The sequence below is a fragment of the Hipposideros armiger genome, unplaced genomic scaffold, assembly GCF_001890085.2.
Source record: "Hipposideros armiger isolate ML-2016 unplaced genomic scaffold, ASM189008v1 scaffold_604, whole genome shotgun sequence".
Lineage (NCBI taxonomy): Eukaryota > Metazoa > Chordata > Mammalia > Chiroptera > Hipposideridae > Hipposideros > Hipposideros armiger.
In genome coordinates this window covers 347,259-372,480 of record NW_017731954.1, presented here as the reverse complement: position 1 = coordinate 372,480, position 25,222 = coordinate 347,259, and the positions used below count along the sequence as shown (strand labels likewise).

At 36.5% G+C, this 25,222-nt stretch overlaps 1 protein-coding gene across 1 annotated transcript in view; it reads left to right on the top strand.

The window, feature by feature from the left end:
- FOXP2 (forkhead box P2) overlaps positions 1-25,222 on the top strand; it is a 614,071-nt gene that overhangs the window by 478,064 nt on the left and 110,785 nt on the right. Inside the window, exon 7 of the mRNA XM_019624737.1 lies at positions 10,730-10,804. Within this exon, the coding sequence (XP_019480282.1) occupies positions 10,730-10,804 (75 nt within the window). The remainder of the gene's footprint in view (positions 1-10,729; positions 10,805-25,222) is intronic.

Here is a 25,222-nt window from a genome sequence, read left to right as displayed (position 1 = left end):
CTTCTCCTGTCGGCTGGACATTTGCTTTCCTGCATCCCATTTTCCTGCATCTTACCATCTTTAAAAGTAAAAACACCAACAAATCAAAATCTATCAACCTTTGTTTTAAATCAGGCAATCTTCCTAATCCTCTCATTTGTTTCATCATTAAACTTTTGAAAATAATTGTTTACGCTTCAATTTCCATTCCTTCTTCAACATACTATATAGTATGGTTTCTATCCCTGCTACCCTTCTGAAATTAGTCTGTTGAATATCGCTGAAACCCTCAGCGAGTTCTATTCAAGTCTCATCCTACTGGACCCAGTCAAAACACTTGAGGGTCTCTGACCATACCTCTTCTCTGTCTTTTGATGGCTTTCCTCATCTCCATTTATAACTTTTTTTTCAACTATTATAGCAGTGGTGCTAAACTCTGCCTGCACATTACCATTACCTGGGGTGCTTATTAAAAAAACAAACACCTGAGCTCCACCCTAGGCTAATTGAATCAGAAGCTCAAGGAGGTGGGCCCAGCATCAGTACTTCCAGATGATGCTAACACATTGCCTTGAGTTGAGAGCCACTCGTTTAGATGATCTCAGTGACAGAACTTATCCATGTCCTGTGGGGTAACTGCCACATAAGGTGGTGCTCTCAGGTCTCTATATATCTTGCCTTCTTTCCTGACCCTGAGTCTTGTTGTATACTCAGATGTGGACTGGAAATATCTACCTGGATGCCCTGCAGGCACCTCTAATTTAGTATTTCCAAATTAAGCAAATTCTCTTCCATTCCTTAAAAGAAGTTTTTCTTGCAGCCTCATCTCTTGCCAGTGATATCGCAGTCCACTTCCAGTGTCCCTTATGCTGCACTTGCTCTCAGTCACTCAGGGTGTCTTAAAATCCTCTGAAGTGAGTCTCTCCTCAAACTGAGTATCCTTTTCTCCTTCTCATTGCTACCGATTCAGGTGAACCGCTGGGCATCTCACGCTGCCAGCTACCAGTGTTTCCCAATTCCAGTCTTAACCCACACCCTCATGCTTTTCTCTGGTTTCCTAAAAAGAAAATCTACTACTCCCCTTTACTTTAGGACATAATAGACATTCCCTTTGTCTGATTAGCAGAACTTTCCATAGTCCTAACCTTTCCAGCCTTATTTCTCATCACTTCTCCCCATCCATACCACACTCCTGCCATCCCCAAATTATTACATTTCTTAGGCAGAATCCTAAATCCGTTGGATTCTGCCTTCTTTCCCTCCTGCTACTTCTTTTTTCCAAGTAATAAATTTCTACTCATTCTTTGGGAGTCAGCTAGAAAATACCGTGTTTCAATATGATCAAACCATACTTTTTACCTCTTCAACAATGCATTTCTCTCTCTGATGTAGTGTCTCTTAATCAAGGGTCCATGTAGAATTCAGGAGGTCTTTTAGCATGAATGGAGAAAAAAACTAGTCTTAATTTCTCTGCTAATTAAGACATTATTTTTTAAGATTTTTATTAAAATGTAGCTAACATACAATATTATATTAGTTTCAGGTGTGCACCATAGTTACTCAACATTTATGTACCTAAAGAAGTGATCACCATGATAAGGCCAGCAACCATGTGACACCATACCATGCTATCACAATATTATTGATTATTTTCCCTATGCTGTACTTTACCTCCCCATGACTTATTTGTGTTATACCTGGAAATTTGGATCTCTTATTTCCCTTCACATTTACCTCCTCCTCTTTAAAAAATTTTCAATTACAGTTGACACCCAATATTATTTTATATAAATTTCATCTGTACAGCATAGTGGTTACACATTTATATAATTTAAGAAGTGATCCCCCTGACTAGTCTAGTACCCACCTGGCAATATACATAGTTATTACCATATTATTGACTATATTCCCTATGCTTTACTTTACATCCCCATGACTATTTTGTAACTACCAATTTGTACTTCTTAATTCCTTCCCCATTTTCACCTACCCCAACACCCCTCCCATCTATTACCTCGATAAACCTAATACGCACCTGACACCATACAGTTATTACAATATTATTGGCTATATTCTTTATGCTATACTCTACATCCCAATTTGCACTGCTTAATTCCGTTCCCGTTTTCACTCTCCCCTAACCTCCTTCCCATATGGCAACCATCAAAATGTTCTGTTTCTATGAGTTTGTTCTGCTTTGTTTGATTGTTTATTTTCTTCTTTAGATTCCACTTATAAGAGAAATCTCATTGCATCTGTCTCTCTGTCTGACATACTCCACTCAGCCACAGATGGCAAGAACCCATTCCCTTCCCTGGCCGAGCAATATTCCATTGTATATATGTACCACCTCCTCTTTATCCATTCTTCCATCAATGGACACCCTGGCTGCCTCCACATCTTGGCCATTGTAAACAATGCTGTAATGACATATGGATGCACAGGTCCCCTCAAAGTAGCATTTTGGGTTTCTTCAGATCAGGACTCAGAAGCTGGATCACTAGGTCCTGTTTGTCTATTGTTATAGCCTCTGTTTTAAAGACTATTTTGTCTAATATAAGTATGGCTACCCCAGCTTTTTTGTTTGTTTCTTTGTTTGTTTACATTTTCATGAAATAACTTTTTCTATCCCTTTACTTTCAGTCTGTGTGTGTCTTTCAATCTGAAGTGAGTCTCTTATAGGCAGCATATGTTAGGGTCTTGTTTTCTTATCTATTCAGCCACCTTATCTTTTGACTGGAGCATTTAATAATTTTATATATAAAGTAATTTTTTATAGATATGTAGTTATTGCCATTTTATTATTTATAGTTTTTATCTGTTTTTTTTTTTATCTTAAAGAAGTCCCTCTAAGATTCCTTGTAATTCTGGTTTGGTGGTGATGAATTCCTTTAGCTTTTTTTTTGTCTGAGAAGCTCTTTATCTGTCCTTCAATTTTAAATGATAGCTTTGCTGGGTAGAGTAATCTTGGTTATAAGTCCTTACTTCTCATCACTTCGAATATTTTATGCCAGTCCCTTCTGGCCTGCAAAGTTTCTCATGAGAAATCAGCAGACAGTCTTATGGGAGCTCCCTTGAAGGTAACTAGCTGCTTTTCTCTCGCTGCTTTTAAGATTCTTATTCTTTAACCTTTGGCACTTTAATTATGATGTGTCTTGCTGTGGGCTTCTTTGTGTTCATCTTGTTTGAGATGCTCTGTGCTTCCTGGGCTTATATGTCTATTTCCTTCACCAGGTTAGGGAAGTTTTCCATTGTTATTTTTTCAAATAGGTTTTCAATTCCTTGCTCCCTCTCGTCACCTTGTGATGTGAATGATGGTATGCTTGATATTGTCCCAGAGGCAGCTTAAACTATCCTCATTTTTTTAGATTATTTTTTCTTATTGCTCTTCTGTTGGGTACTTTCTGCTACTTTATTTTCTAAATCACTGATTTGATCCCCTGCTTCATCTAATCTACTGTTGATTCCCTATAATGTATTCTTCATTTCAGTTATTGTAGACTCTATTTCTGACTGATAGTTTATTATGTTTTCTATCTCCATTTTTATGTTTCCTATCTCTTTGTTGAAGTTCTCCCTGAGATTACTGAGCATCCTTATAAACAATGTTTTGAACTATGTGTCTGGTGGATTGCTTGTCTCCATTTTGTTTAGTTCTTTCTCTAGAGCTTTGTCCTGGTCTTTCATTTGGAACATGTTTCTTTGTCTCCCAATTTTGGCTGCCTCCCTGTGTTTGTTTCTATGTGTTAGGAAGGGCTGCTAAGCCTCCTGGACTTCATAGAGTGGCCTTCTGTAGTAGATGTGCTGTGGGGGTCAGTGGCACAGTCTCCTTGGTCACAGAGCCAGGTGCTCCAGGTGTGTCACTTGGTGTGGGTTGTGTGTGCCCTCCTTTTATAATTGAGCCTTGGTTGCTGTTTGCATGTCAATAGGAGAGATTAACCCTGATTGGTTGTGAGGATTGGCTGTGACTACAGTAGAGGAGCTGTTGTGCAGGTGCTAACTCTATGGAGCAGGATTCACTTTAGCAGGGCTCTGGTGCCTGCCCAGCGTGCTCCTTGGGCGTATCACCCTTGGAGGCAGCCAGGTGATACTCCAGCTTTGTTAGAAGCTGGCCTCCTAGACATGCTATCCCCAGGGGACTCCTTGGAGGGGAGCCACTGCAGGCCAAGTTCAGCCATAGCTTGTGCCCTGCCCATGGCATAAACCACAAAGCACTCCACAGATGGCCACCACCAGCACTGGGCTTGGAGCTGCCTTGAGAGGCCAAGCCATGAACTGAGGCCGCTGTCCTAGTGCCAGGCTCAGGACTGCACAGCCAGAGGTATGGGACATGCCAAAGCCAGATACTGCTTGTTTGGGTTTTATGGACCTTTGAGAGATTTTAGGGAAGTACAGCATGAGCCAAGACAGGCCGTTTTTACAGAAAAGCCACTGGAAGTGGCTTGGATGGGCCCAAAAGTTGGGTGATTCTCAGGGAATCACCAGCATGGGGCGAATGAATAGAGATAGCCAGGATGATGGAAACTCAAATATGGTGGCCACCCGAGTCTGCATGCCAGGAAGAAGGAGCGCTCAACAAAGAAACAATGCCTTCACCAGCTCCACTGTCTCGGAGAAAGCTGTTCCTCCAGCCTTCTCCCTGAGCAAGACAATTCAGTTCCTGCCCATACGTTCTTGGTGCCCTTCAAGCTGTCCCAGCATGGGAGCTTAGTGAGTGAGTCTGTCAGCAAGTCCATGTGCGGGCCCTTTAAGAGGAGAGCCTGGGACTCCAGCTGCCTTCAGCCTCACTCAGCCACCATCTCTGCTGGTTCTCACAACCAGAAGTTATAGGGTTGTCTCTCCCTGGTACTGGAACCATGGGCTGGGGAGCCTGGGAAGGGGCTGAGACCCCTCACTCAAGGAGAGGGGGGAACCTCTGCAGCTGAGATTTCCCTCTTGATTTTTCATGGTCACATGCTGGTGTAGGACCAGCCTGTTCCGCATCTCCACGCCTCCTACCAGTAGCAAGGTGGCTTCTTCTGTATGTTCTTAGTTGTAGGGCTTCAGTTCAGCTAGACTTCAGGTGATTCTCAATGAATAACTAAACTTTAGTTATAATTATGATGTGGTCATAAGGCAAGCACAGCATTTGCCTACTCTGCCATCTTGACTGGAAATCTTTTTTTTTTCTTTTAATTTTTGAATGTAGGTAACAATACTATAGTATTAGCAGTATCAATGGGATTTTTGCCAATAAAAACCGGGGGTGTCAAAAAATGTACATACATGAGTTTTATTCATCTTTTGTTATTGGTATATATTGACTATCACAATTTCAATACAGTTTTTTTATTTCTTAAAATGTGTATACATTTTTTTGGCATTCTATATTTTCATATCCCATCACATTTGGCAAAAAATCTAGAAATATTTGTAATGCTTATTGCTACTTCAAAATTATAGTGGTTATGAAACTTATCACTGTATCTTATAATTTAATGCATTAATAAAGAAACATATTTATTAATATTTCACAAATGTAGCTTTTTAAATATTTTGAAATTTGGAATTAGAAAATTAGGAAAACTGATTTTCTTTCTAATTTCTTTTATCTCACTTAATGCAATTACATTTTTTTCCAAGTAGGCTATTTTAGATTTTACCAGATTGACAAAGCTATTCAAATACAAAAAAAAGCTAGGAGCCCCTGTAAATGGTACTTACTTTGTTGCATCCTAGTTTACAAGATCGTTTTTCCCACTCTCTTTGGAGGCAAGGGCTATTTTTATTCATTTTTATAGCCATGTGGTAATATAGTTTTTAGCATATAGTAGGTACTGACAAAGTATTGACTGACTGGAAGAATAATAGAATAAAACAATGAAAAAAATCTCCTGCCACACATATATCCGATCACGGAAAACAATGTTTCTTGAAGTGTGATCACAATCACCAAGATGCTTGTTAAAATGCATATTCCTGGGCTCTATTCTAGGTCTTTCGAATCTGAATCTCTGGGAATGCAGCCTTGAATCCACAATGATAACAGCTTATCCAGGAATTTTTCACATGCTGAAGTTTGAGGACCTGTACAGTAGGATATGGGATGCACAGCCACTTTAAAAAGGGAATAAAAGCATGGGCTTTGTAAATAATTTTAGCTGCCCAGGCTTCATTTCCCTTCTCTGCACAGTGATTCTTTAATGGCTACAGCGTGCTCTCAGTATTGTCCGGAGTTTTGCAGTCTGTGCCACAGAAGGAAGTAAGGCAGCACTAACAGCTTCCTCAGAGTGGAGAGTGAAACGTCCTCAAGCATGTGTTCATGTTGATGTGGTCCTCCAAAGTACATGTTCTCTGCTTCTCGCTGACTGACTCCAAACAATTCGCCAACTACTCTGAGCCACTGGTCTTAAGAAATGCTCAAAATGTTTTCCAGGGATCAGTTCTCTTTTTTTCACCTCCTCTGTGGGAACGAGGCAGCTTTTAATGTGTTTTTCAGATATGGGGTTGGGAAGGATGAAGTGCTTTTAATTTACGACACTGACACATATCATCCTGGTACCACCCTGGCCACGCTGTCCCTGGGACACTTTCCATCACTTGTGATGAATGGCCCACAAACAGCCAGTCAACCCAAAAAACAAGCCAGCTGGCGTGGCAGAAAGGCCAATCAACCACTTCATTTAGTTTTTGCTTTATATCATTTTAAGAGCGTCCAGATTTCTTGACTAGCTGAACACTTTTTAAAAGGTTTGCACCTTTAAAATGTAGGCCGCTATTCCACTCAGATATAATTTTACCCCAAATATTGTGACCCTAACATTTTAAACATGTTAAAGAAAAATTTGAACATATTTTCAGCCAACCTCAATTTAAAATATTTTCACTTGTCAGGAAGGATCAATATATAATACTTACCTACTTGTCTATGAAAAATATAATTTTCATCATCTTTGAAAAAAACTGTAATCTTTCTTGGAAGTCATTTTACCTTGTCACTGAATGCAAACACACTCATATTAACTTCTTGCTTTGCTGCAACAGGTTTCTAAAGAGAAAAAATACTTTTTATTCATGTGAAATAAGCTTTGATTGATATCATGAAGTCTAATGACAGGCTGAAAGATACTTGAATGCAGATGCAATGTCATGAGAATTTTCTCCTCCTTTACCGTGTATAATATTGTTTTACACATAGTAGATCTTTAATGACTTTTTTTATTTGAAAAACATTGACTGTTGTTCTGAAGTAGTAATGATAGCTAGTAAATATTAAGCCCATAGCTAATAAACACTAAGTATACGGTAGCAGCAAATCAATGCATTTAATAAGGGTATGATGGTTACTAAGTATCCTTTCTAGAGAGGGAGAGGCCAAGAAGGGCTCAGTAACTTGCTCAAGGTCAGCCGTGTAGTCGGCATTGGGCCTGGATCTGAACTCCAGCAGGCTGTCTCCAGAGCTAGCATTCTTACTTTCAACACTAAATAACTTATTCTTTATTGTCCTAACAGAAAATCACAATGACCCACATTGGACTAAAGAATAGATTCCTTCTGAAGTTAATGCTGAAAGCCCATCCAGGACGTTGTCTTGGCCTTTTCACTGTTAAAAGTTTCTTTGGTGCTTATTTGAAACAGATGTAAACACTTAAAACATCCACTCGCATTGTGTTTCCCTGTGATTTGCTGGAATATGTCAGGTTGCCTCCAGGAGAGCCATTTCTAACTGACTGTCTGATTTCATTCGCCTTCCTACTCGTCTACGGACCTGCGGCTTCATGGGTCTGGTAAAGCACGATCGGTCAGAGGGTTATTAGCGTCTCCTGCCAACATTCTGTCACTTCCTGTTGTAGAAAGTTCTAGGACAGCCAGGAGAAGAAGCTGGGTGGGTTTTCCCAAGCAAAGTTTTCTCAACCAAGCCTTCTGGCAATGCGTGCTCACTGGCTGGTGCTAGTACAAAGTGTATCTCACATTTAACTGCAGGAGCTATTAGGTGGGAGGTACTTAAAAGTTTTTGCCCTGCAAATGGTTTGCTCTCTTTCTGTTATTATTCTTCAGTCAATTTAAGAGTAAGTTGACTTTTTATCGTTACAAATTTTGCTCTTTAACCCTTCATGTTTATTGTTTGTTCAACTCTTTCTACAGTTTAAACTATATGTATTTTATGATTTTGCATGCCAAGCGACAGGAGCAGAAAAATGTCACCTTGAGTCCTCAGTGCAGGGCACTCTCTATCTCTAAGGATATCTGAATGACAATATCATTTTAATATGCTTTATTTCTATATGTGGTAACAGGAAAGATTTCCCATTGTCAGACAATGAGCATTTTTGGTTAATTAAAGTTTTGAGCTAATAAAAATATATAATAGATTTTACAAAATTAAAAAAGATGAAAATATACTTGGCACCAATCAAAACATATTATCTTTTCTGATGGCTCAGAAGGTCCTTCAGAATCTTGCTTTATGTCAAAATTTCCCCAGTGTTTATCAGTTAAAACTATATTCGGGAAATGAGAAACAAAGATGTGTTTGGATTATACTTAGATGTACTGAAATCATGTTTCTGAGTCCTTTGAGCCAAGAATGGAGAACATTGTCTCTCACTGTGAGGTTTCAGGCAACTTGCATCCAAAGCTCTAATCTGTAGAAGAAATGTAGTGAAAAATCTCCTTCTTATGATGAAATCCTCCTGATGTTTTGGCACCTGTACCCCTCACTGTACCCCCTTCATCTTATGCTATAGCATTTGTTGTGTATTTTCTGTACTTGTACATTGTCTAGAAATTGCCTTTGTATTTCCTGTATTCCTCACGTGCCAGGATTTACTCCTCTCTGTATCCTCCCTTCCAGCCCTGTGACTTTGAAGACAAATCTTCAGCACATTGGCATGTTTTATTGATGTTGGAGACACAAAGTACAACATTTCATTTAATGTGGTGCTCTTGAAAAAAATTTAAGGTGATGTTGCTTATTTGTGGAGTTCAGTCTTCAGTGTTCAACGTAAGCAGCAGCGTGACACGTTTGGAGTTCTTGTGATGCTCACTCATTTTTGGTTTTATGTAGATGAGTGTCAATCCGAGGAGTCTTTGTTAGTCTGGTTCATTGCTATGGTATCACATAGGATTTCATTTTTTTAGGCTGCTTATGACCTTATTAAATAGCAGTCCAAAAATCGTGTAGCTTGTTTTGATTTTAACCAAAGTTACAGCTGCCTAGCTGTAAAGCAGTCAGTTTCTTTTATTATGACTAGTTCTTCAACTTGTACTGTTTTAAATTGCCTGCAATTAGCATATTTCAACCTTATTTTTAGGTTTAAATTGCAGTGTGAGAGTGTACTCTCCTTTTAGCTAATTAGTGCTATCAAGGAACAGTAGGTTACCTCATTAGTACCATGTGCATTTAATTAAAGAAGAGAAAATTGGAGTTAACCTCATAGTTAATATTTTCACAGAGTGCTACGATGCCAGCACCTTCAACTGGAGTCACACCCCTGTGTATCTAATTATGCAGTGGTGCCAAATAAGGTTAGAAAGGGCACGACAGGGCTGTTGACAAAATAATTTAGATGAAGACGTGTTTGTTGGATTCTGACAGTAAAATATAACTGGAACATTTTCCTCCTAGTCCTCCTCTGCCAGCATCGGGTGACATTCTTCTTCACAGAGAACTGAAGGAAGGGAATATTTTGGAAGCCATTTTCTTGTTTGAATTAATGTTGCTCTCATCTTGAAAAAAATGGCATATAGTCATGTAAAGCATCTACTATCTGTTTCTTAAACAGTGTCCCTGAACTTCAGAGATATATTTGAAAAGAATTATTTATAAGATGTAATATTTACATGCATCAAACCACTGCAAATACTCCCTGACACCCCAACCACATCCCTCCTTGCTTTTCTTCTTTTCTGAAATACTTATAATTTCCCTTGTGTATCTTATGAGTGGGGATCATCCTTTCATATCATATGTGAAGTCGAAGGACGTGTTGTCACATGATCAATTCAAATGCAGTGAAATCTTTTTGCCCTTCAGACAAAAATCTTTGATATGTCTAACACTACTTAGGTAAAAAATGACATTCTATGTTATTTATCAATAAATAATCACTTTGCTTTAAAGATAAAAGTACAAACTATACATTTGAGTATATAGAGTAGTTTTCAATACAAATGGCACATTCAACAGGTTTGAACAGACATGATGGATTTTGGCTCCACAGTCTTAAATATATATTTAAAGGCAATGTCTGTGTTATAGTAATACTTGATGAAGACATTTTATTTAAAGAGATTCTTGTGATTTGTCTCACATTTTGTGACAAGATAGGATTTCTATTCATTTGTATTGACTATAATTGACTACAAAGTTGTTTTTTTCAAAAAGAGATAAAGTTTTAAGAACAAATAACACCCCACACTCTAAAATCACAGAGCCACTTAAATTTGTTGAACATTGGCCATAATTTTAGCTTAGAAATGGGAAGTGAGGTTCCTAAGTCAAGATCATGGTAGATAATCAATGAAATTTTGGTTAGTGGTTAATGCATTGTGTTCAAATATTCAATTTTGCCTCTGCCAAATTATTTCTATTTTTTAAATCTATACTATTATTAACTGTGAGACAAAGATGGAATGGTCTTATTTATATTGACCTACCAAGATAATAATCCAAAAAATATTTTTTAAATGATAATGTACATTATTAACATAAGTCTTAAGATTGAAGAAAGGAAAAAAGCCAACTCCTGGTTCTCTTTGTTTAATCTAGGACTTGCTTCCAGAAACAAAATTTTGTGTCTGTGGCCACTCTTCTGGTGATGGGCATCCTCACAACACATTTGCAGTAAGTTCCTGGGCGATTGGCAATCAGCTCTGAGCACAGGGCCATGGGCCAAGCGTCACTAAGCAGATTGTATTTTCTATTAGCCACTCCCTTCCACTGAGGTAGATGACCAAGAGATGACTAATGTCAATATCCAGGTGTAATTAGTTGGTTTTGTTTCTTGTATTCTCACTTCAGTTATGTTTCATCAGAATAAGCTCTCAATTTCTGTGACTTGATGGCAGGAAAGTTTACCTTGAATATATAAAGGCATGTGGCTGTGTCACCGCTACATGTTTCTTGAACTTTTAGGAATAATTTGATGAGAAAGTACTGATATGCAGAAAATAAATAGATGGAGATCATGGATAGATACAATACATATTTTAGGGAAAAGTTGCTGTTCCTTGTTCTGCAAGTTACCATATAAATATGCCAAGGTCTTTTTTTTTAACATATTCTGTCATTAGAGTGTAATTTGTCTCTTTAGATTATAATAGTCAATGAAAATTGCTTTCGTGACCCAATTCCCATACCAGTTAGCCTTGGAAATGAATAGCAATACTGAAGTAGCCATTCAAGAATTTTTAAATAGAGCAACTTCATGTTTCTATTTAGCATGGATACTACCTGTATTCTTAAGGAATCTCTAAATATGTAAGTCCTATGCATATTTTCATATATAGAATTTTTGCTTGTTTCCTCAAAAATGGATGTACTTATTTAGTTTTCTTGGAGTAGAGTATTACTAAATTGACTCACCTGAAATGTATTGTTTTTACTACCCTATGCATAATATCTTCTAATGTATAATTAATAGAACACAATACAGTTAAGACTCTTAAAAACAAGTAATGTGTGTCTTCCTGAATGAAGAATAAATATCTAATTTCATACCTTAGTTAAAAAAAGATTTTTCTCAATAAAATAGTGTCAAATTAATATGTAATACTATCCTTTGTGGAAATATATAAACATGAAACATTGTTTTAATGTTAGGTGCAAAACAAACATAGAAGTGGAAACAGCAAAAACGTGTACTATTTTATGGAAATAGTGAATACAGAAGACTGGTAATGGATTTTGTACATAAAAGCAGGTTTCATAATGATCTGAAAGTATCTAGTTTGGGGTTTCATGCATTTTAATCTTAAAGTGTTTGCCACTCCTCATCTTTCTTTGCAATAACAACAGTTGAAAAAATATAAAAATTTAAAAATAATGGTAAGTTTTGCTGAAATGATATGAAGTTATGTGAAAAACTAAAATGATCTTAAAAATGGAACCGGCAGAATTCCTAATTGGTGACACTTTTTCCTAAAATAATCCCAATGGAAAAATTGTTTTCATTAGACTGAGAGTGAGCTGGCTTAACTACTGATAATATTTGTTCTTTATCTGAAACTCCTTCTACAATTAAAAAACAAAATTCTGTATTCTACTGATGTAAGAAGAAACCTACAACATCAGAGCTTTATATTTTCGCTGACATGTCTTCAGAATGAAAATGAACCATTACGTGACTCACCAGAGGCCATGAAGTTTCTAATGGCATGGCTGAATTTATAGGCCAAATTCGTGATTACCAATGTATTGGTCTTTCCAAAGGTGTGCCAGATTTTTGATGGCTGCTTTGAGTTGAATAGATGTCTGAGGTCTTTCCATGTGTCTGAGGTTGCAGTTAGTCCCTAAGACAGAAGGAATACCAGGATGAATTAGTGAGATCTTCTTAGTTTGTGGGGACAGGGCGTGGCAGTGCATGGACCAGGAGTCGGCCCCTTCTGCAGGGCTCCAAACGCTGCTCTTGGTCAGTCACTGAGTGACTTTGCAAGTGATGCTTCTTGGCTTCACAACACAAGAAAAATGCTACATATTTGTAAGTAGGTGCTTATTTTTCTTTTGTTGATACATTATATATAAATTTTCTGCTGGTTAACATGGCTACATAACGGGGTTTAAAATCAAGATGTAAACTAAAACAAATACTATGTACTACTCAGAGCTGACAATTTCTATGTGACAGGCATGGCTCTCGGTACTCATTAAGTTTTATAAGTACCAATAAGCCGGAGTGGTAGTCTACTAAGTCCGAGATTACGGGGTGGTTATAGGGGAGGAAGGTGTAGAAACAATAGGGATACATAATGCCAGCCATGTTTCTTAATAATCTATATAACTGACATTTACAATAACTTGCGAATCATTGTAATAGTTCTCAAATTTTTAGGAGAGCCTCTATCATGTCCTATCAGTGTGTTAACTTACTATCATACATATTACTTCCATGGTTGATCACAAATAAAAAGCCAAAATTTTGAGGCATGTGTTCCAAATTGGCAGATCAATTTTTACTTCCCCCATCTTCACTGAAAAAACTAAAACCTTGTAAGTTTATTAATAAGCCTGAAGTGCCATAAATTGCAAGGGGTGGGGGGGAGTCACAATTACTAAGTGTAGGTTAAAGCCCTATTACCTTGAAGAAATAAGTAATATTACAGACTTGATGTTAACTGTTGTCAAAGCTCTCCATCATACCATCCCTCTCCGGTACTTATTGTATCAAGTTCCTAACAAAAATGCAAGAAAAATATATTTCAGAGGAGTATTTCTGGTGTTTTGGTATGTAAGTAGCCATCAGATGTTAGCCGTCATCCGAGTATGGTGCCTCCTTATTGTCATGTCGTTGAACAGTAGTGAGTTTTTCATGTCCCCTTTAATGCATTAGGTTGACTGTGCCTCTACGCGTTCATTGCAGTACTTGATAGCAGTCGCTCTACTCACTTATATCATCTCTACCTGAAAATTGGCATCTTGACGTCTATCTACCTGTTGTATTTAAAAGAAATGTTTGGGCTCCCTGAGTTGTATGTTTGATATTCTAAGAATAAGAGTATAATATCCTGATTGTAACTTTGACTTTTGTAGGACAAAGCACCAAGTTCTGGCTTACAGGACAGGAGTAGAAGAGTAAGAGATCATTGTGAGAAACTAACTTTCAATACATGCTTTCACACGCAGGAGTTTCAAATGATGTATAGTTAATCCTAATCTGGAAAAACATCTTCACTTACTTTACTTTTCTGTCAAACTTTAGTAATAGGATAGATGCCTTTATTTTCCCCGATACATAAAACAACTTTACAAATGGATCCTAAATTCTGCAATCTTTGGTTTCGCTGCCACACAATCATAACCCAAGTTCATTCCTCAGTAACTAGACCTTGTTGACACCTCATCTGCCGAATGGACTCATTATCACCTACCTACAGATAATCTGATTGTTAGTCTTGCCTACAGGTTTTTACACCTAAGCGAATACAACTTTACAGAGGGCTTTGCCCGTTAGCTCTAAGTGCTAAGGCAATTATGTTGAATGCTTCGAGTCTTTGTCTTTTGGGCCATATTTTCAAAACCTTTAGCATTGGGTCAAAAGAATACTTGGATGAACAAAAGTTGTTGGACCTAAAAACTGAGAAGGAAAATTGGCTGGTCTTAGACCAGCTGGCTTATATCACATTCAAATTAAATTAAAAAAAAAATTCATTGACCACATTGGATCAGATCTTCACTCTGTTTTGATTGCCTCCTGAATGTTTCATTTTGATAGGAATTGTGTATTGGAGCAAATAAGAAAAAGACAACAGGGACAGTTTTTAAGAATTTATTTTCTGTTCCAAATTCATCTCTTCTTTTAGGCTTTACATAAATTGTACCCAGCACCAAATAACCTATCCCATGGGCTCTGGGTCAGCTTTCTAGACTGAACATTGGGCAAATTACTTGATCTTATTTATCCTCATGCTCTCAATCTGTGAAACTCACACAGTAGTAGTATCTTTCTCATAGGCTGGTAATGGGACTAAATTTGATAACTCCAAAAAGTACTTAGCATGATGACTAACATAGGAAGTGTCAACCGATGTTCGAGTCAGTATCTGTACTAGCATTACTATACACTTGCTTGAACCAAAAAGGCAATTCTATTTGACGTACATCTAAATATATATTTGGTATTAGCACTAAATAAGACACATTGGGCATTGTACCTTGGGTCATGCCTGAGATAAATGGAAATGTTCCTTAGAGGGGAAAGTCTTTGGATTCATTAATTTAAATTGAACACCTACTTAATTACAAAAATCGGTGTTATCCAAAGTTTTCTGATTTGTTAAGTGGAAGAGAAAGAACCTTGCTTCCCCAGACCCAAATGATGTCCTGGAAACCAAGGAAACATGTGGCTAAAGAATGAGGGGAAGTGATTGTCCCCCCAATGGTCTGTGTCCAGTGAGAGATGCAAACTTAGGAGATACAGGCGGCAGTGCCCTACTATCCCCAGTGTTTTCTTTCTTCTCTATTATAACTGTATTGGCAGAGATTAACTACGAGTTAAAGATCCAGTACTACTTATTATAGTATTGATCATTTTAACTAACATGCTGGAGACAATTAACTGGGGATAATGTGGTAATGTTTTTGGAGAGTCCTTCCTATGAAACCTATATTGCAAGATTTAACACTTTACTATTACTGTAAAGTTGTGTTAGAATAAATCAGAATTTATTATGAAGCAGTACAAATTAGATTTGTGAAATCATCATGTTCATTTGGAAAAATTTTTATTCACTATTATGATAGTATCAATTCTATGCTACTAAGTCCTTTGGTATGAAATAACCTTAGAATAAACAAATATTTCAAACACAGATCTAACAGCTGATTTTGTTAATGCCATAAAGCTATAATATAGTGACCATGTTTAAGGCTATTATTAAAACCTTCCAGATTTTTCATTGGAATTGGAATAAAGGTTTCTGTTTCTAAAGCTTTGGCTGACATTTGTATGTGACTTCTTGATTAATCTTTTTCTGTCCTAGTGTAATTCAAGATGTTAATAATTATCTTTCTACACCACACTCAGCTGAGGTATAGCTCCCTGAGCTTAGTTCATTCTAGACACCTCTCTCGAGTGATTGCCTCTCACCTTCTATTTTATTGCAATATTTGAGATTGCCATGAATTCTCTTGATGTTGGTTCCAGGAAGGGCCAGCAGCAGAGCTTTTTCAATGGAGGCTTCTCTTTGAAATTTATAATGAATAATTTACTCCCCTTGATGATTCGCCAAAGCATTAGTATGGCAGAAATCAGGGGCTGATGAGAGGATTATTTATTTAGTTATCTGGTTTTGTTGTTGTTAATATATTTTTCATCAAATAAATTGATGCACATACCAGAATATGTATGTGGCCATAATGTGAATGCATGGTGCCCATTCAGACTGTATTTTTCATTGCACATTATAAAGCTATTTGTAATGCGCTGTTAATGATAGTCTTTACCAATATGAAACACAATCTGCATTAACTTCTAACAGTTTACTCTGTATATCATTGCATATTTCTAAACACCACTTATTAAAGGTCTATTCCACATTTATTATTTGTATGCCTGTTTCTGTATATTTCTACATCATCTTATTTTAGCATAATGGAAAGTGAAAGCACAAAAAACAAGTCACCCTCATGTGTACATCTTGGTGGCTCATGAGCACACGTGCACACACAACGCACATACACATACATAGCTGATCAATTATGTAAAAGAATGTTCATGTGCTTTATTGAGTCCTAGCTGCAATTCATTTGTCTTTCTCTTCTTTCTGAAGTTAAATTTTTAAATGTGTAATTTTCATTAGGCAAAGGAGTTATTTGTTATGCACAGGATTAACAAATTAAGGAATCAAATTATTTATTACTGGCACCAGGCATGCAGCAATATATTTGCTTAAAAATGTTTCTAACTTACTGGACTTTTCATACAATTTTAATACTTACAAGGGACGTTACATTAAGCAGCATGCGATTCCTGCTGGCATCAAACCTGAAACCTGAACCTGCCTGCGTGCTGTACTTTAAATCTCGACCCAGCAGAGTTCAGAAAGCTTGCTATTAACAGAATCCTGTCATGCTGTCATCATATAATGCATCATACAACTTAGATGAAATTGCATTTTTACTTCCAATTTATCATAGTCCTTATTATAATAATAAATTTGGTGCAAATAGATTCACACTACTGATAAGATAAAAGAATAAACTCTTATACCAAGTTAAGTATGTCAAGATGGAACTTTTGTCACATTTAGCATTAAGAAACAGATGAAATGCTCATGAAACCGTATTCTAAGCTCTTTTCACTGAAGTCATGATTGCTATTCCAGCAGAAATTCCTTCTGTTCGCTCCTAAGAGAGAAAGTGTGACGTATTTTGTAATATTGACAGAAGTAGTCTACCTTTGAAATCCACAGTACTAGTTATAACATTATACTCCAGAATGTATAGGCTATATATTTAATATGTTAAGAATAACAATATAATATCTTAATTTTAATTTAGAATTTTATATGTAATATATTTAGTCTGCCTAAAAACAGACTATGTAGAATGAGAGTAAGAGAACTTAAGAATTTTTACTTTAGTACTCTTAAGTCAGAGTATCTTAAGAGATATTACACTGAAAGGGAGGCATTGGGTAATTATCTCAGAGATAAATTCTCATTAAGCATAATTCATAAATTCACAAGTGGTTGTATAATTTTGGAGGTAGAGAGTGTTGATAAAATGATGCCATCAAAATTTTATAAACAAGGTAAAAGGTTTAGGAATTTTATATTTCTGAAGCATTATATATACATACCTAATGAATGTTTTTCTGATACCTGGGTAATTAATACAAAATTCAAATAAATAAAATAATATGAATAACATGTATGCTATTGTTTTATCCCTAAATCCTTATTGCCTGAAAATTGCATATATCTTATACTCTCTTAATATTAAGGGCAGAAAATATATTTTTGTATGTTTACCTTTGTCTCTACATATCGGGTTGTCGGAAAAGTCATGACGTATTTTTTCTATGTTTTTTGTTACAAAAATGCGTCATGACTTTTCTGACAACCCAATATATTACCTGAGTAATATATATGCTTTATTAGAAGGTTTGTGCCCTGTTACTGCATTACCAAAATAAAGAGTAGGGGATGTCAACCCAATATGCATTTCCATCCGATATGAACTGATAAGACTGTTTTAGCTACAAGGAGCCTTGTGGTTAGTTCATCTAATTCAACTTTTTTATTTTACAGTTGAGACAACTAAAGAATCTAAGTGACTTCCTTAATATGTTAGCGTTATTTCTTCAATGCAAAGGGGAGATGTTGTTCATAGGAGAGTTCCTTAATCTTGAGCCATGGTTCATAACTGTTAATTTGGGCAGGCAATGTATTTTAATTTTAATTGTACATATCTGTCAAATAAGGAAAACACCAGCTTTTCCAAATATTGCTAATCATATTTACCTATGAAAAAGTTTTGAAAGCCAAATAGATTTCATTATCACTTTTAAAGTTACCATACCTATTACTTGACTACTCCTAGTTTGTTGGGGACACTTTTAAGATCTCAGTCTGATCTATGAGACAGTTTTATTTATAGGTTAAGGTTTCAGAAAAGAAAAATTCCGTGAATCCCCCAGAAATGTTTTCAAGTGAATCGGGAATCCTAGACTATTGATTTATTGCTTACATTCTTTTATTAGCACTTGAACTAGAAAAAAGACTTCTATTTTTTTAAAGGGATACAGGGCATTCCTAATTTAATTCCTAATGTTTAAAGGAGTAAGCTTAGTGGTTACAAAGTCTCACTTGTTTACCATCATTTTCCCTTTATTTAGACTACACAGCCAAGCAAACTATGTGGCTCTATAAGGAAGAACAAAAAGGGCTTCCCTGCCTTTTCAGGCTGTCTGTTGTCTATCAGAAAAATATTATGTCTTAACATTTGAAAATAAGTGAATAGTGAGTCACCCAGATCTTAAAATACAAAGAAAAGGGGATGAGACAATACTTTAAGTCTGATATTGAAATATCAAAGATTTAAATCGGTGAAGCTCAGAATGGTTCTTAAATTGACCAGATGAAAATGCTAAGTCCATAGCATGCAACTTTGATCCTGTAAAATATATTCATAGCACTTGTAAATCGACTGCTTACAGCTATAGAAATAAGTACAGAGGTTAGGATTCTGTTGAGAAATTGTGGTTGTAAAAAAGTCCTAAAAAATACTTGGAACAGTCAGGTTCACCATTGTTAATTATCACATGCTGGTTTTTGTTTGTTTGTTTGTTTTGTTTTTTTATTGATACCATCCTAGGGTAAATAACAGCTCCTGTTTCTCTTTCTCATAAATTGTTTGTTCTGTAATGCCTACCCGGGGTCTCCTAGGTAACACCACAAACCTAAGCCTTGCAATCCTTTGCCACCCCCAAACTGGGCCCTTTTTCTTTCCTAACCTTATCCCCTATTATTTTACAAAGATGTTGGGTCCTGATTAATACATCTACAGTCTGTTCCCAAACATGCAATATTCCATTTTATTCCTATTCCCTTTCTTATCTTACCACTCGCACCCTGTAGCTTCCCCCTTTTCTTTTCTCTTATCAAATCGTACTGCTGATACAAGGCCCAGCACGTGAATGCTTTTTCACCACTGTAGTCCACATTGATTCATTGCTCTTTTGATCTCGTATGTCTATACTGATCCAGTCCACATACCTGTAATTATTCCGACACAGCCCCCTGATACTCAGTTCCATTCAACACGTATTCACTGAGCATACACTATGAATATCTCAAAGTCTACAAGAATTTTGGGTAAAATATTGAATAATCACCTACATTTGAAAAGTATAGACTATGAAGATGGAAAATATAGAATTTAAAACTAAAACTCAATATAAACTGTCAAAAGAGATGTAATCATTGTACTGAGGAATTAGAGACAGGTGGATGGAAGAGGTTCATTTGAGGTGAAGTTTTGAAAAAACAGAACAAATCCTAACAGAAGTTCCTCACACTAGAGCTGTAGAGAGCACTCCAGGCATTGGGAATAAAATAAGGAAGATATGGAAGAGAGAAAAGGACAGATGGTTTTCAAGGAATAGTACAGTACCCTGGATGTGGGTGACTGGATAACATTGTGGGGGAAGCTGGCATATGGAGTCTTTGAATAGTGGGACCAGGTCCAAAATTTGAAGTTTTGAGTGGCATTTTTTAAGGACCTTAAATATTTTATAATGTTTTGAGCAATGAAGTGAGTGTAACATAATCAGATTATCCTGTTGAAAGATATCCTTGCAAGCAATACGAAGAAGTACCATATTTTGCTGTGTATAATGAACAGCTTTTTTGCCCAAATTTATGAGGGAAAAATAAGAGGGCACACTATACATGGGTAGTACTAATTCCATACCTATATAAATATTTTTAATTCTTTAATTTTTTTTAATTGGGGAATTGGGGGAGGGGAACAGTGTTGGGAAATTGGGGAAGGGGAACAGACAAGTTGTTGTCCTTCAATCTTAGTTGTGGAGGGTGCAGCAAGCTCAGCTCCAAGTCCAGTCATGCCTCTCAGCTCAAGGTCCTGTGTTCAGTATTAGTTGCAGGTGGGCGTAGCCACCATCCCATGTGGGAGTCGAACCAGCAGCCTTGTCGTTAAGAGCATGTGCTGTATCCTCTGCGCCACCTGGGCGACAGCTCAGCTCAAGGTTCCGAGTTCAGTCTTTAGCTGCGGGCAGGCAAAGCCCACCGTCTCAAACAGGCAACCTTGTTGTTAGGAGCATGTGCTCTCACCAGCTGAGCCATCCTGCCACCTGTTGGCAGCTCAGGGGCAGCTCAGCTGAGGTGCAATTCACTGGCCCATGTGGGAATTGAAACAGTGACTAGGTTGCCCAGAGCTCCCACTATTATTATTATTATTATTATTATTATTATTATTATTATTATTATTATTTTCAGGTATACAGAACAATGCAATAGTTATCCTTTTCAGCCCTCACAAAGTGACAACGCCCCTCCCATCCACTGCCCTCCCACCCCCATATCATACTTATCTATTACAATTCTATTGACTCCATTCCCACACTACACTCCACATCCCATCACTATATATGTATTAAATTATAATTGACATATAATATTATTCAATGGCAGCTTCAGCTGTACAGTGCAGTGGTCAGGCCTCTACACCATCCATGAAGTGGTCTCCCTAACAAGACATGAGTTCATCTGGCACCCTAAAATATATTTAAAACATTATTGATTGTATTCTCCAAACTGTCTTTTCTATCCCTGAGGCCATATTGTAGTTACCAATTTATGTTGTCTCGTCCCTTCCCCTTCTCCCTCATCCCCACCCCCCTCCCATCTAGCAGCCCTCAGTTTTCCTCTGTGTCTCTGAAACTATTTCTGTTTATATTACTCGTTTATTCAGTTCTTTAGATTCCACATATAAGTGAGATCATATGGTATTTGTCTTTCTCTGACGGGTTTATTTCACTTAGCATGATGTTCTCTACGTCCACCAATATCATTGAAGACGGTACGATTTCCTTCTTCTTTATAGCTGAGTAATACTCCATTGTGTAAATGTACCATAGTTTCTTAATCCAGTCGTCTACCAGTGGGCATTTCAATTGTTTCCAAATCTTGGCTAATGTAAATAGTGCTGCAGTGAACATAGGGGTGCATATGTTTTTTTGAATTAGTGTCTTGGGTTTTTCTGGATAAATACCTAAGAGTGGAATTGCTGGGTCATAAGGTAGTTCCATTTCCAGTTTTTTGAGATACCTCTATATTGATTTCCATAATGGCTGCACCAATCTGCAGTCCCACCAACAGTGCACCAGGGTTCCCTTTTCTCCACAACCTCGCCAGCACTTGTTGTTTGTTGATTTATTGATGATAGCCATTCTGACCGGAGTGAGGTGGTATCTCACTGTGGTTTTTATTTGCATTTCCCTAATGATTAGTGAGGTTGAACATTGTTTCATATGCCTGTTGGCCATCTGTATGCCCTCTTTAGAGAAATGTCTCTTCATATCCTCTGCCCAATTTTTAATTGGGTTGTTTGTTTTTTTGGTGTTGAGTTGCATGAATGTTTTATAAATTTTGGATATTAACTTCTTATTAGATACATTGTTGACAAATATCTTCTCCCATTCAGTAGGCTTCCTTTATGTTTTATTGATGGTTTCTTTTGTTGTGAAAAAAATTTTAAGTTTGATGTAGTCCCGTATGTTCATTTTTTCTTTTACTTCCCTTTCTGGTGGGAATGTATTAGTAAAAATATTGCTCAGGGTAATGTCTGCAAATTTACTCCCTATATTTTGTTCTAGGAGTTTTATGATTTCAGGTCTTACATTTAAGACTTTAATCCATTTTTAATTTGTTCTTGTAAGTGGCGTAAGGAGGTGGTCCAGTTTCATTTTTTTGCATGTGTCAGACCAATCTTCCCAGCACCATTTATTAAATAGACTATCTTTACCCCAATGTAAATTCTTGCTTCCATTGTCATATACTAACTGTCCGCATATGGATGGGTTTATTTCTGGGCTCCCTATTCTGTTCCAGTGATCTATGTGCCTGTTTTTAGGCCAGTACCATACTGTTTTGATTACTGTAGCCTTGTAGTATTTTTTGATGTCTGGTAGCGTGATACCTCCCACTTTGTTCTTATTTCTCAGGATTGCTGTGGCTATTTGGGGTCTTCTATGGTTCCATATAAATTTTAGGATTATATTTTCTATTTCTGTGAAAACTGCCCTTGGTAGTTTGATAGGAATTGTATTAAGTCTTTATATTGCTTTAGGCAGTATGGACATTTTAACTAAATTAATTCTTCCATCCATGAGCATGGTAGGTGTTTCCATTTATTTGTATCTTCTTTTATTTCTTTCTTCAGTGTCATAATTTTCTGAGAACAGGTCTTTTACTTCTTTGGTTAAATTTATTCCTAAGTATTTTATAGTTCTTGAAGCACTTGAAAATGGGACTGTTTTCTTAATTTCTCCTTCTGATAGTTTATTATTGGCACATACAAATGCAACTGATTTCTGAATATTGATTTTGTATCTTGCTACCTTTCTGAATTTGTCTATCAGTTCAAATTGCTTTCCGATGGAGTCTTTGGGGTTCTCTATATATAGTATCATGTTATCTGCATGTAATGACATTTTACATTCCTCCTTACTGATTTGGATGCCTTGTATTTCTTTTCTTTTCTTTCTTTTTTTTTTTTTGTCTGATTGCTGTGGCTAGAACTTCCAGAACTATGTTGAATAAAAGTGGAGAAAGTGGACAACAGCCTTGTCTTGTTCCTGATCTTAAGGGGAATGATTTTAACTTTTCCCATTGAGTATGATGTTAGCTGTGGGTTTATCATATGTGGCCTTTATTTTGTTCAGATATGATCCCTCTACTCCCACTTTGCTAAGAGTTTTTGTCATAAATGGCTGCTGTATTTTGTCAAATGCTTTTCCTGCATTTGTTGATATGACCATATGATTTTTATTTTTCATTGTGTTGATGTGGTATATCACATTAATTGATTTGCGGATGTTGAACCAACCTTGCATACAAGGGATGAAACCCACTTGATCATGGTGTATGATCTTCTTAATTTATTGCTGAATTCTGTTTGCTAATATTTTGTTGAGGATTTTTGCATCTAAGTTCATCAGGGATATCAGCCTATATTTTTTCTTTTTTGTACTGTCTTTGGTTTTGGAATCAGGGTGATCGTGGCTTCATAAAAAGAGCTTGGGAGCCTTCCCTCCTTCTGGATTTTTTGGAATAGTTTGAGTAGAATAGGTGATAATTCTTTTTTGAATGTTTGGTAAAATTCACTTGTGAAGCCATCTGGTCCAGGGATTTTGTTTGTTGGGAGCTTTTTGATTACTGATTCAATTTCATTGGTAGTAATCAGTCTGTTCAGAGTTTCTGTTTCTTCTTGAGTTAGCTTTGGAAGGTTGTATGCTTCTAGGAAAGTATCCATTTCTTCCAGGTTGTCAAATTTGTGGGCATATAGTTGGTCATAGTAATTTCTTAAAATTTTTTGTAATTCTGTGGTTTCTGTTTTCACTTCACCTCTTCCTGATTTTATTAATTTGAGTCCTCTCTTTTTTATCTTTGATGAGTCTGCTAGAGGTTAGTCAATTTTGTTTATCTTCTCAAAAAACCAGCTCTTGGTTTCGTTGATCTTTTGTATTGTTTTTCTGGTCTCTATTTCATTTATTTCCATTATGGTCTTTATTATCTCCTTCCTTATACTCCCTTTGGGCTTATGTTGCTGTTCTTTTTTGAGTTCCCTGAGGTGTAAGGATAACCTGTTGATTTGAGATTTTTCTTGCTTGTTTAGGTAGGCCTTAACTGCTATGAACTTCCCTCTTAGGATGGCTTTCACTGCATCCCAGACATTTTGGGTCATGGTGTTTTTATTTTCGTTTGTCTCGAGGTATCTTTTGATTTCCTCCTTGATCTCATTTTGACTCATTTGCTATTTAGTAGCATGTTATTTAGCCTCCATGTATTTATATGCTTTCCGTATTTCTTCTTGTAATTCATTTTTAGTTTCATAGCATTGTGGTCAGAGAAGATGCTTGATATGATTTCAATCTTCTTATATTTATTGAGACTTGTTTTCAGAGCTTGCACTCGTGAGCAAGCTCTTAACCAACTGAACCACTCACCCAGCCCTAAATGTTTTTAATTCTTTTATTTATGCTTATGAGTTAAAAGTGTAACTCTAAAAATCAATCACGATATCTGTATGCAAAATAATACCTTGGCATACAATAATCGGTTTTGTTGAACTTACAATGAATTTGCAACGACGAGGAGCTCTTGGCCTTCTGTAATGCATAAATATCATAAATTGTTACCGGTACATAAAATTTCTTGCCTCTTGTATCTGTTCTTATGATTTGTAATATTTGTTACATAAAATTTATTGTATTATAATATGTTAAAAATAAATGCTAAAATTTCTTTATAATACAAAAAAAAACAAGTGCCTAAATATAAACAAATAAAATTTTGAATTAAAAAATTAAAACAGAAGATTTTTTTGAAAGTTTGGGACAAAAACGTGGGTGTGTATTATACATGGCAAAATAGGTAATTAGAACTAGAAAAATCTTCGCATCTATGTGTCTAGGTTAAGAGGATGTTGTCTGCTAAAATATATGGTGATGGAAGGAAAACTGACTCTGGGTGGTTAACACACAATGTGACATATAGATGATATGTTACAGAGTTGTACACTTGAAACCTATGTAATTTTACTAACCATTATCATCCCAATAAATTTTATGTAAAAGAAAAGAGGATGTTGTCTGAAAAAATAATGGTGATCTCAACTAAGGTAAGGAAATAAGAGGACAGACTTCAGGGAGAACACAACGCTTAGATTTTAAAAGTTATGTTGACAATTAGAGAAACAAAATGTTGAGATTCCTGGAATTTTGTCCCTGGATATTTGTGTTTGGCTGATTGAACCTGGTACTATCTAGAACACAGGAAGACTAGCAGGTTGATGGTAGGC